This window comes from Perca fluviatilis, chromosome 22, assembly GCF_010015445.1.
Source record: "Perca fluviatilis chromosome 22, GENO_Pfluv_1.0, whole genome shotgun sequence".
Classification (NCBI taxonomy): domain Eukaryota; kingdom Metazoa; phylum Chordata; class Actinopteri; order Perciformes; family Percidae; genus Perca; species Perca fluviatilis.
In genome coordinates, this window is record NC_053133.1 from 29,023,907 (window position 1) to 29,042,284 (window position 18,378).

Genomic DNA, 18,378 nt, shown 5'->3' on the forward strand with positions numbered 1-18,378 from the left:
ACAGAGACACACACACACACACACACACACACACACACACACACACACACACACACACACACAGACACACACACACACACACACACATAAGACAACACACTCACTGCTGAGCACTAGACAACACACACACTGCCGAGCACTAGACAACACACACACTGCCGAGCACTAGACAACACACACACACACACACACCTTTGTAGATGCGTCCGAGTCCTCTGTAGTCCATCTGGTCCGAACAGTTGAAAACCACCACGTATTTCCCCAGACAGCGACCCATGCTTTAGTGGTCTCAGTCTTACCTGAAACACACACACACACACACACACACGTGCACACACACACACACACAGACACAGACAGACACACACACACACACACACACACACACACACACACACACACACACACAGACAGACAGACAGACACACAGACACACATTCACACAGATAGACACACAGACACACACACACACAGAGACAGTCAGACACACACACACACAAACACACATTCACACAAAGATACACACACACACACACACACATACACACACACAGAGACAGACAGACAGACAGACAGACACACAAAGACGCAGAATTAGAGCAACATGCAACAAAGTCAACATAAGAAGATTTCCCAGGAAACCTGAGCTGTGGTACCTGTTCCTGCGGGACCGGCCGGAGCCCCCCCCATGCTCATCCCCAGAGCCTGAGACAGAGTGATGTAACACCTGGACGGATAGAAGAGACACAGATACAGCTTCCTTTATTCCCAAAGTTTCTACACCTCACTTAGACATTTACACATTCATACTGCCAGTCATCGATGACAGAGGGAGCACACTGACAAAGGCTTACGGCAAAGTGCCAGATCCATAAAAATGCTAGAAGAAAAATATTTGAAATAAGAAGAGAGTAAATACAATAAAAAAGGACGAGATAAGACGCGTTTGGACCTTGGAGCATTACTATGATGATGGAGGATTTGCACCGTAATATTTTTATTTGTAATCTTCTGCATGTGTGTGTGCGTGTGTGTGTGTGTGTGCTGCTGTGTGTCCCTGTGTGTGTAACAAGCATAGTGTGCGCGCGCTGTGCACGAGCCTAGGAGCATTTTACTAATGCTCTGTTAAAATAACAATGAAATGCTGCGTTATTGACTTTAGACCAGGTTTTTGTTGGTCAATGGTGCAATCACCAGCACGCCCAGAATGGACCTGAACACACCTCCCTTGTAAGACCACACAGAATGCACCTGAACACTCCTGTAAGACCAGCACGCCCAGAATGCACCTGAACACACCTCCCTGTAAGACCAGCACGCCCAGAATGCACCTGAACACACCTCCCTGTAAGACCAGCACGCCCAGAATGCACCTGAACACACCTCCCTGTAATACCAGCACACCCATGGGCTACAGATGCAGGTGCATTTGTTATTTAAACGACTTTGGGCTGGACGGGAAACTGACAACTGGGTCGGTCTTAAACTAGCAAAGACACTTATGCTGGCTGCGCGCGTCGCCATGCCGGGTGCGAGATAGGTCCCTTAATGTGTCAGGTGTGTGTGTGTGTACCTGTCTGTCAGCGGGGTGATGACCAGTCGGTCCGTACAGCCCAGGTACTCGTTGCAGTAGCTGAATTCCACGTCTGTGATCTGGATCACACATCTGTCCATCTCCTCCAGGAAGTAGAACCTGGACTGTTTCTGCCACTCAAAGTCGGCTGCAGATCGCACGTTCAGACACACCTGGTGTACAAAATAACACATAATAACACATGATACTTGGATCCATATTAACAAGGAATGCACCTGAATCCAGATTTTTGGGGTTCAGCCGAATATTGAATCCACTGGTTCAGATTCTGCTGACTCCGACACCGAATACAGAATCCTATCTATCATTTTCCCAATTGCTGCTTTGGCTAGTGGCTGATCTGAAGCCCACTGTTTGTTCGGTGTAGAGCAAAAGCAAAGCTGGAAACGCTCGTCTGGTTAATACAAGTTTTTAGCTGTGACTGTCCTTCCTTTGCTGTCCACACTAGGGATGCACCGAATCCAGAGTTGTGTATTGTTTAGGGTCCTCGCCACCACCAGATCAATCAGCATTGAACAGACTGAACATGTAGCTGGACTTGAATGGCCTTCTTTTGACTGAAAGTACTGCCAAACAACAACTTGGCTCGGCTCACCAGTTCCATGTCCACTTCCTCACAGCCTACTGCTCACCAGTTTCATGTCCACTTCCTCACAGCCTACTGCTCATCAGATAAAAAAACACTCCTACAAAATACCCACAATCCATGTCCACTTCCTCACAGCCTACTGCTCACCAGATCCATGTCCACTTCCTCACAGTCTACTGCTCACCAGATCCATGTCCACTTCCTCACAGCCTACTGCTCACCAGATCCATGTCCACTTCCTCACAGCCTACTGCTCACCAGATCCATGTCCACTTCCTCACAGTCTACTGCTCACCAGATCCATGTCCACTTCCCTCACAGCCTACTGCTCACCAGATCCATGTCCACTTCCCTCACAGCCTACTGCTCACCAGATCCATGTCCACTTCCTCACAGCCTACTGCTCACCAGATCCATGTCCACTTCCCTCACAGCCTACTGCTCACCAGATCCATGTCCACTTCCTCACAGCCTACTGCTCACCAGATCCATGTCCACTTCCTCACAGTCTACTGCTCACCAGATCCATGTCCACTTCCTCACAGCCTACTGCTCACCAGATCCATGTCCACTTCCTCACAGCCTACTGCATTGAACGCTCCACCTACGTAAACACCTTCCCGTAATCAATTGTGCTAAGGTTCGGCAGAAACCCTAACCCCTGTCAAAAAGCCCAATATTCGGCAAATATTCTGAAGCCCAATCCTGGATTCGTTGCCCCCCCTGACATTAAACCATAATCTCTGTCCCGCCTGTCGAACCCACCAGCTCGTCAAGATGTCCCTCTGGTGGACGTGGATGGTGATGAGCGTCTGTACTTGGTCCTCTCGTTCCTGCTCAGCTCCCTGGTCGTCATGTCGATCAGCTCGTTGAGGATGTCCAGGAACTTCTGATTGGTCGTCTGCATGATCTGTCAGCCAATCAGATAAAAGTAGAAGACAGTAAAGGGGAGAGGATCTGCGTGGCAATGTTATCCCTCCAGAGGTGGAATGTAACTAAGTACATTTACTCCAGTACTGTACTTCAGTACCAAATGTTGAGGTACTTATACTTTACTTGAGTCTTTTCTTTTCATGTCACTTTCTCCTTCTACTCCACTACATCTCAGAGAGAAATATTGGATTTTTTTACTCCACTACAGTCATCTGTTCCAGCTTTAGTTACTAGTTACTTTAATTACTCCACTACATTCATCTGTTACAGCTTTAGTTACTAGTTACTTTAGTTACTCCACTACATTCATCTGTTCCAGCTTTTAGTTACTAGTTACTTTAGTTACTCCACTACATTCATCTGTTCCAGCTTTAGTTACTAGTTACTTTAGTTACTCCACTACATTCATCTGTTACAGCTTTAGTTACTAGTTACTTTAGTTACTCCACCTACATTCATCTGTTCCAGCTTTAGTTACTAGTTACTTTAGTTACTCCGCCACATTCATCTGTTACAGCTTTAGTTACTAGTTACTTTAGTTACTTCACATCTCATCTGTTCCAGCTTTAGTTACTAGTTACTTTAGTTACTCCACTACATTCATCTGTTCCAGCTTTAGTTACTAGTTACTTTAGTACCTCTACATTCATCTGGTACAGCTTTAGTTACTAGTTACTTTAGTTACTCCGCTACATTCATCTGTTACAGCTTTAGTTACTAGTTACTTTAGTTACCCCACTACATTCATCTGTTACAGCTCTAGTTACTTTGGTTACTCCACTACATTCATCTGTTCCAGCTTTAGTTACTAGTTACTTTAGTTACTCCTCTACATTCATCTGTTACAGCTTTAGTTACTAGTTACTTTAGTTACTCCGCTACATTACACCTGGTACAGCTTTAGTTACTAGTTACTTTAGTTACTCCGCACACATTCCTCTGTTACAGCTTTAGTTACTAGTTACTTTAGTTACTCACATATTCACCTGGTACAGCTTTAGTTACTAGTTACTTTAGTTACTCCGCTACAATTCATCTGGTACAGCTTTAGTTACTAGTTACTTTAGTTACTCCCTACATTCACCTGGTACAGCTTTAGTTACTAGTTACTTTAGTTAATCCGCTACATTCCTCTGTTACAGCTTTAGTTACTAGTTACTTTAGTTAATTCCGCTACATTCACCTTGGTACACGCTTTAGTTACTAGTTACTTTAGTTAATCCCTACATTCCTCTGTTACAGCTTTAGTTACTAGTTACTTTAGTTACTCCGGCTACATTCACCTGGTACAGCTTTAGTTATTAGTTACTTTAGTTACTCCGCTACATTCATCTGGTACAGCTTTAGTTACTAGTTACTTTAGTTACTCCGCTACATTCACCTGGTACAGCTTTAGTTACTAGTTACTTTAGTTACTCGTACATTCCTCTGTTACAGCTTTAGTTACTAGTTACTTTAGTTACTCCGCTACATTCACCTGGTACAGCTTTTAGTTACTAGTTACTTTAGTTACTCCGCTACATTCGTCTGGTACAGCTTTAGTTACTAGTTACTTTAGTTACTGGTTACTTTACACATTAAGATTTCTGCACACAGAACACATGTAGTTTATAAAATCTGATTAAATCTGAGTAAACTAGCGGCGACAATATAACAGCTACGAAGTCCAGCTGAGATGATTAGACCATTAAACACACAACTGTCTGTCTGTGTGTGTGTGTGTGTGTGTGTGTGTGTTGTGTCTGTGTGTGTGTGTGTGTGTGTGTGTGTGTGTGTGTGTGGACCCATTAAACACACAACTGGTTGGATCCTTTAAACTTTCTAACATGGGAGGATTTTTCTTTACTTTTAATAAAAAATACATTTCCCCTGATTAAACTTTAGATACTTTTACTTCAAGAACATGTCCAATGCAGGACTTTTACTTGTAACAGAGAATTTTTACAGTGTGGTATTTTTACGGAAGTAAAGGATCTGAAAAGTTCTTCCACCGCTGCCCCCACACACACCCCTTCTGCTCCTGTTTTTCAAAATAAAAGCACCTTCTTGTCAGCCTTGCTGAGGACGTGAGCCTCTTCTGGCGTCCCTGGTCCAGATCATCTGGATGCCCAGCAGGCCGACCTGAGCTGGGAACGCCGACTGAACTCCAGCAGCTTCAGCTGTGGGTCGCTGATGGCCAGGTAGGCCTGACGGATGATGGCGTGGAGGGTCTGCCTCACACCAGCTAGCAGTGCGTGCATAACCACACCTCCACGCTCCCCTGGAAGAGACATCGTTGAACTGTTAGGTGTCCGGTGTACTTGCCGCGAGCCGACCTGTCACACGCCATTGTGACGTCATGGGAGCGCCATAACTGTTTATACTTGGCGTAGTGGTCACACTAGCTGCAGTCTTCCTTGAACAGAGGTGGCGCTAATGAGGTAAGGCTACCGACGTTGTCCTTTCTACAGACTAGAAGAAGAAGAAGGAAAAGGTAAAACAACCGCGAGAACTGGCAGCCGTATTGCCGCTAATGCTTCGATCTGATTGGATGAGCTACTTGGTGGGATCGAGCCTTTCATTCACCATAAAATAACTCACCTTAACCCAGTAAGTTTACAAGAGAGACTTCAAAGTATCACTAGGGGCTCTGCACATGAACTCCAGCATTGAGAACATTGTGTACACAGAGTTTAATAAAAGAAAGGTTTTGAGCAACTCATGTTAGCAGTTGTTGTTTACGCTTATCAGCCATTTTCTCAGTCAAAAATAGTCGATCTCCTAATGAGAATGAACGGACCTTACAGAGGAGGAAATGTCATTCTTATATGAGGCTCCTTTTTCAACTACAAGGCCAATATTGTTTTTCACTAATGGCAAAACAAGAAATTATCCGTGGCATTTATATGGAACTAAGCTTAAGGAGCTTTCCAGCTTTACTCTACTCCCCCACCATTTTTTACTTGCGAGATGGACAGCGACCGGAAAAAAAACAGCTACACTGAGCTGTTCAAAACCTCTCTTTTTAGTAAACTCTTTGTACACAACCAATGTTCTCAATGCTGGAGTTCATGTGTAGAGGCCGTGGTGATACTTCGAGCAAAGTTTCATGTTGTGTCGAGCCTTCTTAGTGTTTTAAAAATTGTGATTTTGATGCTATCATAGAAGTGCCCCTAGCACTCCCGTTTCCTCCCAATTCAAAAGTCCATTTGACTGAAAAAAAACGAAAATACTGTATATCTTAAAAGTGGCGTTTCCGTCCTAATTATGCTTTTAAACTAAAGTTTGACACGGGTGTATTCACAAAAAAAACCAAGAGTAAGAGAGTTATGCTTTAAGCCAGGGGTCTTCAACATTTTTCTAAGCCAAGGAACCCTTAACTGTAAGAGAGAGAGAGAGCAATATACTACATATATCGTATACAATTAAGTTGCATAAATAACTGGGCATACTATAACGTGTAGAGCGGCCTAAAGCCTTTACATAGCTTTTTAGAATACTAAGCTATTAAAATAATAATTGTTGGCATAATTTTACAAATCATGTTTTAATGTTAAACATGTGGCACAGTGAATCCTTTGGGATTTACTGTGTCTATGGACCTTAGTGACTACCTTAACTATAGGCCAGTTTCACAAATAGGCTGATTTATATTTGCTAACAATATATTCATATTAAGATATTTAGGATGCTTTCACACCTCGAGCAGTTTGGTCTGTTTTTAACTGAACACTGGAGCGTTTTTGTGGACTAGTCCGGTTTGTTTTTTTTTGGGGTGGATGTTGACAACTCATTCAAACTCTGGTGGGGACCAAACAACCAAACTCTGGTCCGCATGGAAACGGGGGTCTAGGTTCGGCCCCAAGTGCACTAGACTTTGGTTTCACTTTTAGGTGAGAAGGCAATCTGACCTTAATATAGGAACTGAACCAAAAAGCAATGCATTTACTAGCTTGCAATTTCAACTTATATATGCCATAACCTTCTACTTACTTGTCTTGTCAGCTGCTTATTGTTCGCTTTCTAAAAATATTAAAAACCAATACATTATAAATTTGATGTTGCTCCATTATTTCTCAGACCAGGAAGTGTCAGCGAGTTTCACTCGGACATTCTGTCTAAGAGACCAGCGACCATTTGATTACAGTGATTGGTGCACTTGACAAAGTGCAGTGTGAGCGCTAAACGAACATGTGAAAAACTACAACCCCGAATCACACCGAGTCTACAGAATTAAAAGGTGTGAACCAGTGACTGTTAAAAAAACATTGAAAAAGGTGTGAACGTGCCTTTAGACTCCAGAATCACTTCATATTGTGTGAAGGTGAAAATGAAAGATCATCTTCAGTTCAATCAAATAAAAAGGTCAATATGTGAAACATTTGCAGTCAGGTTTTCACAGTAGATGTGTTTTTATTGAACCCATTTAAAAAGACAAATGCACAGATAAGAGGTCATTTAAAAAAAACATTTATTTTAAGAATTGAAATGTGGCAGTAACACCGGATCACCCGGAGTACACCAACACTATTTTTAAATTTTAACCTGCAAGTTTGTGAAATGTGGCAGGTAACCAGATCACCTGGAGTACACCAACACTAGTTTAACCTGTAAGTCTGTGAGATGTGGCAGGTAACCAGATCACCTGGAGTATACCAACACTAGTTTAACCTGTAAGTCTGTGAGATGTGGCAGGTAACCAGATCACCTGGAGTACACCAACACTAGTTTAACCTGTAAGTCTGTGAGATGTGGCAGGTAACCAGATCACCTGGAGTATACCAACACTAGTTTAACCTGTAAGTCTGTGAGATGTGGCAGGTAACCAGATCACCTGGAGTATACCAACACTAGTTTAACCTGTAAGTCTGTGAGATGTGGCAGGTAACCAGATCACCTGGAGTATACCAACACTAGTTTAATCTGCCAGTCTGTGAAATTGGACATGTACCAAGATCACATGGTTTTTTGGGGAGGGGCTCGAGGTGAAGTGGAGGAGAGAAAGGTTGATGATGTTAATCCTCTCTCTCTCTCCTCTCTGCTCCTCTTCACTGTCACTCCCGTCACCGCCCGCTCCTGTTCTTCTTTCTATTTCAAATCTTTCTTCTATTTCAAATCTTTCTTCTATTTCAAACTCCTTCTTCTCTCTCTCGCCTGCTCCTTCCTCTCTTCTTGACTTTTTCTCCATCTCCTCTTTTTCCTTCTTCAGTCTTTTCAGTTCTTTCTTCTCTGCTTCCTATTTTCCTTCTGCTTTTATTCTCTCTCTGCTCCTTCTCTCCTTTTCAGCCTCTTTCTGCCGCCTCTCGGTCTTCTGTTCCTCCTTTTCATTCTGGGCTTCTCCTTATCCGTTTTAGAGCCAGCTCCTGCAGGCTAAGGAGACTGACTTGGACTCTCAGGAGTTTTGCGCTTTTAGGAGCTTGTTTCGTTCTCCATTTGGCTCTCTCTGGTAATACACTCCTCTTTCCTTCGGCTCATCTCTTCAAACTCCTGGAGGCTGTGGTTTCGAACTCTGAAGAGTAGAGACTTTGTCTTGTAAGAGCTTGATTTTATTCTCCATTTGGCTCTCTTTGTTGTTCCACTCCATCTCTCTCTCCTCTCTTTCCAGCTCGTGCCGTTTCCAAAGCTCTCTTTTGCACCGAAGCTCACACGTCATTTGGTCTTCCAGAGTGGTGAGTTTTGTTTCAAACTCTGCCTCCCTCTGGATGATCTGCCTTTCCTTCTCCACAAGCTTGGCTTTGCTCTCCAAATACTTTACTTCTAGAGCCGTCTTTTCCTTCGTTATTTTGCTGATCAGATCATCCTTTTCCTGGACGACATGACTCAACTTCCGATCATTGTCCTCTGCCAGAGATTGGAGCTTTGCGCTCTTGTCCATTAAATTCTGGTTCTTCTCCTGGAGGTCTCTTGTCTTCTCTTGCTCCTGTTTCAAGAGCCCGACGACCCGGGTTGAACTCATCAGTCCAGTGGAGTTTGGCTGACAGGGAGATGTTCTTCTCTGCCTTCAGATTTTCTGAGAGAGTGAATCTCTTCTGCTTCCTCCTTGATTTTACTATCCTTTTGGACATCTTTCCTTATGGTTCTCTCTGAACGTAGAGCCGTCAGGATTTTCGTTTTCTCTTCTTCCAGGCCAGCATTTTCGGAGACCAGCTGGTTGATTCGTTCTTGAGTTTCCAGTTGGTCTTTCTTCCGGTCCTCAACGACTGTCGCCGGCATTGTTGCCATGATCGCTGAACAAAAGTATTTGTGGCGATAGTGGAGTATTGCAGTGTAGAGTAGTATTGCTCTATCGTTGTAGTACGGAAACTTTGGTCTTTTGAACTCTGTCACACAAAGAGATGCGTCCTTAAGGAGATCAGACTGTTAACTGGCTGTAAGCACCCAGGGATGTATTCTAAACAGAACCATAGAATGCCATCATAATGTTTAGAATGTGTCACACTGTGACATGTCACTCCGCATAACAAGTTCTAGAATGTGATGACCATTGAACACATAGACATAATATAGAGTAGACGCGGCATCGAACGCTACTGCCTACTGGCGCTGACGAGACGTAGGGCCGCCATCTTGGACCGGTCGCCCGCTCCATTCAGTATAAACTGGTTGGCAGGTGCAATGAGCTGTCCGCGCATTTAATTAATCCTATCTCGCTGAATACCAAACCGATTTTCACGCGTTTTTTTTTTTTGCTGCAAAGGTCATACACGTAGCTATGATACATGACACATTGTTCGGCGTATTTTAATATTCATAGTGGGCTTAACAGTAATAGAATATTCTGATATATGATATAAACTGACCAGACGTCCGAGATCAAAACGGGGAACATAGCCTAATCCCAAAAAGGAAGAAAGACAGGGACATTTCCAGTTTGACTATCGGGCATCACACAAAGTGTACTGTACACATTCTACTACCTGGAATAGTTTAAAAATTTTTGCTGCTGCCTTGCCTCCTTCACAAGCGTCCCTTTGAGTTTGGGCCGTGAATTGTGACATTCACTATGCTTGGTATCCTTTATAGTATCAGTGTCAATACCTCTAATCTTTGCCCAATAAGAGCCAAGAAACACAGGAACACTAGAAAGTTTTCTTCCAGGGACCCACACAGGACGCTCCCCGCTGCAACGCGATGCTTTAATGTGGTGTTGAGTCTTTGGTGTCATGTTAAATGAAAACACGGTGGGAATCTCTCGTACAGTCAGAGTGTCGCTTCACACGCATCACACACGCTACCACACGCACACACGCACACACACGCACACACACACACACACACACACACACACACACACACACACACACACACACACACACGCACACACACACACACACAGTGAGATTTGAATGAACAGGGAAATGCCATATGTGAGCCCATGCAGGAAGCACACGCACACCTTGTGCTGTATGGTGTGCAGGGATGTTTGATTTGTATCACAGTTCAGGGCAGGAAGTTGGTTCAGAGTCTCCAGAGGCTGTAGGAGCCTCCAACTGTCATGTATTGCAACTTCTGTCTAGTGGACCGTATTCGCCAACCACAACCAAACACCAAACATGCTGTAGTTTGGGCGTGGGTGGGTGCGTGCATGTTTGTGGTATCTGAAACAGAAACCCCAGTGGGAGTTAATATAAGACATGATGTACAATCTTCAAGGCCTCTTTCTTCTAGAGCCAAAGCAAAGGCTGGATTACCAACCAGGCAGGGTGGCAGTTGCCCCAAAAACAATCGCCACCACTAAAATAAAACGCCAACTAATTGTTGTGTCCGTTCGGCTGCTGTATTCACAAAACATCCAACGGTTAAGCTCCTAACCTCCTACCTGTCCAACTGTACGTTTCTGGTGGAAGAGTAATTCATTTAAAATGTCAGCACTGAGAGACAGACGTTCAAAGTAACTCTCAGGACGTCACTAAGACCTGCTCGCATGAAGTCGGCTATACTGTAATGTGCTTTATTCTGTCAGCGATACACACAAATACAATAATTCACTATTCATAAGATTTATGGGAAAGATCAGATGGCCAGAGACTTGACTTGGACTCGTGGCAAAAGACTCTGCTGTGTGCATACTGCGCAAAAGCGCCACTTGCGCCTATATTATTTAATTGTATAGCCTTGTTAGGCTATGCGCGGGGTGTGCCAACTTTTTTTATGAGATACAGAGACCCCCTTGAAGACAAAAAGATAATTCGAACACTGTTGCAGTCACTCTGAGAATCCTGGAAATTCCGACTTTGTTGCATGTCATTGAAAAAATTGAATGCTGCACGACCTCTTAAACTTAAAATCCTGGCGCACCAGCGAGAGATCTACGTCATTTTGACGTCACATTGGCGCGCGCCAGGTCGGCTGCGGCGACTGTAAAAAGGCCTTTAGGGGTCGACCGATGCTGTTTGCGTGCATGCGTGCGTGCATGTGTACCTGTGCCAGGAGAGGTTGGCTCAGCTCCACAGTTTCTCCTTCCTGAGACTGAAAACTGATCATCTGGTCGTAGACTTTCTCATTGAAAACAACTCTGTTAACGTTGTCAAAGAGACTGAGCAGATGAGCCTGAGAGACAGAGACAGACAGAGACAGTTATGGACTAAATATGACATTTTAAAACTATGAAAAATGAGAGCAGGGGGAATAATAACTGGAACAAATGTGTTTATGTAAGGGGGTGTTACCTGTATAGTGTGCGAGTCAGAGGCTTGGCCCAAAATCTCCAGCAGGGCGGGGTCAGAAACGAAGAAGAAACGAGGAAAAACCAAGCGCTTCTTCTCCAGGTAACCGGACAGAGACTTCTGACAAAACTCCAACTGCTCCAGGAGGTGAGGGAGCAACTGGAGGTGGAGGAAGAAATCAATTCAATTTTATTTACAGTATCAAATCATAACAGGAGTTATCTCAAGACACTTTACAGATAGAATAGGTCTAGACCACACTCTATAATTTACAAAGACACAACAATTCCAGTGATTCCCCCAAGAGCAAGCATTTAGTGCGACAGTGGTGAGGAAAAACTCCCTTTTAGGGAGAAACCTGGGACAGACCCAGGCTCTTGGTAGGACCTGGCACCAAACAGAAGTCTGTTTCTATAGAAGTCTGTGAAAAAATGAGCCTACTTCTCACTTGATTTATTACCTCAGTAAACATTTTCAATCAAACTCAATCAATCAAACTTTATTTCTAAAGCACATTTAAAAACAAGCAAGTTGACCAAAGTGCTGTACATAGACATTAAACAGTAAATAGTTAAAATGCAACAGACAATTTCAAAACCTATCATGCTGGATTAAAAGCTAAGGAATAAAGACCATAATAATGTTGCCACTGCAACCATAAACAACCCTGGCTTGGCCGTGTCATCATCCCTAGCTACGCCCTTGCCAAAATCATCACATTAGGTAAAAAAAAACTAAATGGCGATGGCCAAATTGCCAGACTAGAGGCTTCAAAATGGCAGTCCACAAACCAACGGGTGATGTCACAGATGCTACGTCCATTATTTTATTCGGATACAGAAACAGTCTCATGTTTAACAACCATGGCAGAGTAATGTGAGTGACGTGTTGCTCAGAGGCACGTGGGCAGCACCTGGCTGAGCGTCTCATCTCCCACGCAGCACTGCACCACGTTGGGAAGCTCGTGCGCCCGCTGCATGATCCTCTGCCACGACTTGTCAATGTTGTGGAAACGTTTGGCCTCCTGCACGAGTCAAAGATAAACCTTAAAGCGTTACTCTTGCCAAAATGCAACCTAGGGTCTGTTTGTGAATGTACCCCGAGTCAAACTTTCGTTTAAAAGCATATTTAGGACGGAAGCGCAACTTTTAAGATTTACCGTCTATTCGTTTTTCGGTCAAATGGCATTTTGAATGGGAGTAATAGGGGCACTTTTATGGTAGCCTCAAAATAGCTATTTTTAAAACACTAAAAGGCTCGACACAACATGAAACTATGCTCCAAGTATCACCATGGGCTGTACACATGAACTCAAGCGTTGACAACATTGTTTGTGTACCCAGAGTTTACAAAAAAGAAAGGTTTTGAACAACTCACCGTAGCTCTTGTTGTTTTCAGCCGCTACCACCTCGGCAGTCAAAACGAGTTGATATCTAAACAAGTAGCCCCAGATTTAGTATGTCCCGTGTGCACCGGTGTAGTTAAGGTGTAGAGCCCCTGGTGATACTTCAGGCAAAGTCTCATGTTGTGTCTAGCCTTCTTAGTGTTTTGAAAATAGCTATTTTGAGGCTAGCATAAAAGTGCCCCTAGCACTCCCATTCAAAAGGTCCAAAAAATGAAAATACGGTACATCTTAAAAGTGGTGCTTCCGTCCTAAATATGCTTTTAAACGAAAGTTTGACTCTGGTACATTCACAAAAAGACCCCTAGGTTGCATTTTGGCGAGAGTTACGCTTTAACATCTGATGTGAGACAAAATGTTTGAAAAGATTTAACGTGACGGTCATGTGACCTGAGGCAGCTGCTTGGCAATGTCTCCGCCCACGAACACGGCCTCCAGGTAGATCCAGAGGTTCTGGACCGACAGCCACTTCTCGATGATCTCAGAGGTGTTGGAGAGTTTCTGGACCCACAGCTGGATGGTCGGCTTGAACGGAGCGTTGTACCTGCAGGCAGGACGGAGGACCACAGGCACAAAGTTCATTTATTCATTCATCTATGCATCAATCCATCCATCCATCCATCCATCCAACAATCCATCCATCTGTCAATCCATCCATCCATTCAACAATCCATCCAAAAATCCATCCATCCGTCCATCATCCATCCGTCAATTCATCCATCCAACAATCCATCCATCCATTCAACAATCCATCCAAAAGTCCATCCATCCATCTGTCCATCCATCCATCCATCCAAAAATCCAACCATCCATCCATTCAACTATCCATCCAAATATCCATCCATCCATCTGTTTAAAAATCCATCCATCCAGAGGACCACAGGCAGACAGTTCATTCATTCATTCATCTATGCATCAATCCATCCATCCAACAATCCATCCATCTGTCAATCCATCCATCCATCCAACAATCCATCCATCAAGCCATCCGTTAATCCATCCATCCATCCATCCATGCATCCATTCGTTCTTCCCTTCCTTCCTTCCTAGTCTCTTCGTTCCTTTCCTTTTCCTTCGTTGTTTTTTCCTTGTTTCCTCTTTTCTTCCTTCCCATTTCCTTCCTTCCTTGTCTGTTCCTTCCTTCCTTCCTTCCATCAGTCTTTCTTTCTTCCTTGTCTCTTTTGTTCTTTCTTTCCTTTTCCTTTTCTTTTCCTTTTCAATCCAACCCTCTTTCTTCCCAAGTCCTTCATTTCCTTCTTTCTTACTTTGTTGTCTGATCCTTCCTTCCTACTTTGTCTCCTTGTAATTGTTGCAATTACATTATAATAATGTATAATTTGTTTTCAAACCAATGTCATAATTTAGAAATATAAATTGCATTTAGTATTATTTGGTGATTTTTATTTGGTTAGAGTAAAGAGCTTTCATTTTGAAGTCTCCACGCAAGGCCTCTTGGGACAGTTTCAATGTAATGCTCCGATAAAACTTTTAAGGTTGTTATAGCGGATGTCAGCGATGTAAGGAAACCCCTATTCCCTTGTGTGTTGAGGTATATTCTTTCGTGTCTGTATTTTACTTTGGTGAACATTATTGTACATGCTGTGCATGTCATCGTATGTTCATATTAAGCTAATGTGGTCTTTATTTTCTCGTTAAACTGTGTTTTTAGTTTTCACGGTTGGATTTGGAGGAGAAGCTTCAAATAAACCTGTAGCAAGAAAACCACTTGTGCCTGCCAGTGCTTTGAGGGAATTATACTCCTCCTTCCTACCTTGTCTCTGCCCCCCTCCCCCCACCCCCTCACCTGTTGCTCAGCAGTGACGTCAGCACCATCAGACTGTCCTCCATGTTGGAGATCTTCTCGGCTGTGTCGGCTCCTCTGAGCAGAAGTTCTCCTCGGCTCCTGAAGGAGGCGAAGGCGAGCGTCTGGCTGCTCCACTCGGCCACCACGTCCTTCAGCTTGGCCTCGATGTCCCGCTCCTTCACCGCGCTGATACAAACATCCTGACACCAGCGGGGGACACAGGCCAATCAGATGCCTTCTTTCAGACACAGAGGCAGCACTTTCTTACCGTTTAAGCTGAAAACGTTGCCATAATTTCATGGTTTATTGCAAAAAGTTTGCAACCTCCCGCTTGTCAAGATTAGTCCAGGCTTTCCAGGGTTATTGCTAAATTTCCAAAAGAGTTATTAAGGTTATTTAAATTTTATAAGTAATCTATCCATCCATCCAACAATCCATCTGTCAATCCATTCATCCATCCATCAATCAATCTGTTAATCCATCCATGCATCTGTTCATTCTTCCCTTCCTTCATTCATTATTTCCTTCCTTCCTTCCTAGTCTCTTCGTTCCTTTCCTGTTCCTTCGTTGTTTTTTCCTTGTGTCCTCTTCTGTCTTCTTCCTTCCCACTTCCTTCCTCACTAAGTATTATTACGGTTATTAAAATGTTATAAGTAATCTTAACAAGCACCCCTGACTTTTCAGAATTATTATTATTATTACTGACGCGTTTTTCAGCGTTATTGTAGAACTTCCTGGATTACTCTTGTCCTGGCTTTACTGAAGTCTTTTTAAACTTTTCCAGATTTCTGTTTTTTCAATGTTATTCCCAACATTTGATGGTCATGTCGGACAACCCCTCTATGTGAAACATAGACTAATAAAAATACCACCAACAAAGGCCTCTATTAAAAACTGGTTCTAAGAACTTGTGAGACTAAAACAAATAAATGCACTGAGTTTCATAATTGCCGCTTTCCGACCGGAGGGATTGTTGCAATTCCTAGAAACCTTTGTTTTTTCGTATTCTGACTGGACCAAATTGGGGATTATTAAATTCCTCTGGCCGCAGTTCCTGTAACTCTTTCAGCTCCTACTTCAGGTCTTTTCCCTTTTCCACATAGTGGTGGTTAGATGGCTGTGTTATAATAACTTATAATAACAAAAGGTCAGTTCCTATGGCCACTTGGCCAGTGTGAATGCAAATGGCAAAACTGGTTTTGGGAGAGAGTAGTTAGTAGAACTGTTTATAAGTGGAATGTTCCTATAACTACGTTCCTGTAACTACTTGGTTGTAAAACAGGCTAATGTTCTTAATATTAAAACCTATTAAAGACATGGTTTGCAAGGACTGAGACTAAGAAATGTCTTGGAGGATGATATTGTTAACTGCTCCTCAGAACTCTGCAGGGTAAATCCAGACTACTAGCTAGACTATCTGTCCAATCTTAAATGTCTCTAACACGAATATTTGGCAGCGGCTCTGTGCGGAACTTAGTGCCGCCCATGCCGATTCTGATTGATCTGATTGGTTTAAAGAAATGCCATTAAACCAGAATGCTCTGTGGAGTAGCCAGACCTTCCTTTAGCGTGCTGTGGAGGAGGATCTGACAAAGTGAGACTAGGTTAAACGGAGGTTTTATTTGCGTCTGTGTGTTAAAAGCTGCCGTGTTTTCAGCATCAGTACCTCTATGTCTTCTTTGTGTTGCAGCAGCGGCGCCTCCATGATGTTTCTGAGGGAGAAAGTTTCCGACTCCACGTGGAAGCTGTGACCGGTCAGCTCGCTGAGACGAGTCCAGTGTCGGGACAGCATGGCCTGAAGGACACGGTCAGAGAAACACATTATTTTTATCAGCTTTCACTATCCAGAGCACACATACTCAGTGAGTAGAAAAGTGTGTCACAGTAGTCAATGCAGGATGAGACAAATGTACGTATAAGCATCTCCAGTTCAGCAGTTGGAGGAAGACATGCTGGCTAACGAGGAGCCGGTTCTGACTGCCTCGAGCTGTCCTGTTGGATCTCTGTCCTGTTTTGGGCCCTTGTACAGAGAGGAGCACTCAGAGAAACCATCCATCCAACAATGAATCCATCCATCCATCCATCCATCCAACACTCCATCCATCCATGGATTTCAGCACAGTCCAACCTCATGAGGCTGGGGCATTAACTGCGTCTGCAACATGTTGTCACTCTACACTGTGCCCTCCAAACATCCTAAAACTCCAACAACTTCACATCAATTTGGGGTGTGTCACATTTCATTCGTACCCCACTTCTGACACAAATTTGCCGTATAGTTTTATAAATGATGCCCCTAGTCAGCGGCGTGACATGTGTCTAACAACGCTGATTGATCAAACACTTTCGCACCCTACTTTTACATTCATTCTAAAGGCTTATTTCCACTACATGGTAGTCGAGCTGGGTCGAGCAGGTACCATGTAGTGGAAAAACGCCATACGTGAAGTCAAACAGTCAGACCTTGTTGGCCATCATGTAGAGCAGAGGGCAGGTCTCAGTGAAGTCATCGATGGTTTTCTTCAGATCTCTGAAGGCCTGCCACTCCTTCAACGCCTTTGGAAGCTTCCGGATCCTTTAAAACACAAAAGAAGACCCAGTGAGATACGGAGCAATAAGTGCTGCCAGTGGCGATAGGAAATACAGAAGCTAAATAATAATAATACAATAATACGTTTATTTGATATAGCACCTTTTACAGACAAAGTCACAAAGTGCTTCACATGATAAACATTTGTAAAAATATAGTAAGATCCAACAGAAAATAAGCAAGAAAGACCAATGAAAATCATTTAAAAGATTAAAACCTAAAACCCAAAGTTACAAACATGAGTCAAAAGTGAATTTAATCAAGTGTGTCTTCAGCTGCTTATTAAAACCTTCAACAAAGACTGCAGAACGTAAGACAGTAGGAAGGACATTCCACAGGTTTGGAGCCACCGCTTCAAAGGAACGGTTTAGTTTTCAAAGGTCCCATGACATGGTGCTCTTTGGATGCTTTTATAGACCTTAGTGGTCCCCTAATACTGTATCTGAAGTCTCTTTTATATAGACCTTAGTGGTCCCCTAATACTATATCTGAAGTCTCTTTTATATAGACCTTAGTGGTCCCCTAATACTGTATCTGAAGTCTCTTTTATATTGACCTTAGTGGTCTCCTAATACTGGATCTGAAGTCTCTTTTATATAGACCTTAGTGGTCCCCTAATACTCTATCCGAAGTCTCTTTCCCGAAATTCTTGAAAGACCAACAGCCACTTTGAACCTTTAAGCAAGTGCAGATGGGACCACTAGCAGTCCCTAGTTAGAAGACCTGAGGGACCTGTTAGTAGTGTACAGATGGAGCAGGTCCGAGATATAAACAGGTGCCTGACCATGCTTTACCAAAGCTTTATAAGTTAGAACAAGAAC

The 18,378-nt window shown here is 43.4% G+C and overlaps 2 protein-coding genes across 2 annotated transcripts in view; both read right to left on the minus strand.

The window, feature by feature from the left end:
- Positions 1-18,378, minus strand: part of LOC120552600 (NACHT, LRR and PYD domains-containing protein 1-like) — a 735,215-nt gene that overhangs the window by 646,828 nt on the left and 70,009 nt on the right.
- dnah5l (dynein, axonemal, heavy chain 5 like) overlaps positions 1-18,378 on the minus strand; it is a 163,975-nt gene that overhangs the window by 93,676 nt on the left and 51,921 nt on the right. Inside the window, 17 exon segments of the mRNA XM_039790785.1 lie at positions 193-279; positions 282-299; positions 657-727; positions 1,574-1,746; positions 2,945-2,997; positions 3,000-3,093; positions 5,159-5,194; positions 5,196-5,257; positions 5,260-5,353; positions 5,356-5,376; positions 11,517-11,645; positions 11,765-11,920; positions 12,675-12,785; positions 13,554-13,707; positions 14,968-15,167; positions 16,634-16,762; positions 17,431-17,542. Of these exon segments, the coding sequence (XP_039646719.1) occupies positions 193-279; positions 282-299; positions 657-727; positions 1,574-1,746; positions 2,945-2,997; positions 3,000-3,093; positions 5,159-5,194; positions 5,196-5,257; positions 5,260-5,353; positions 5,356-5,376; positions 11,517-11,645; positions 11,765-11,920; positions 12,675-12,785; positions 13,554-13,707; positions 14,968-15,167; positions 16,634-16,762; positions 17,431-17,542 (1,700 nt within the window).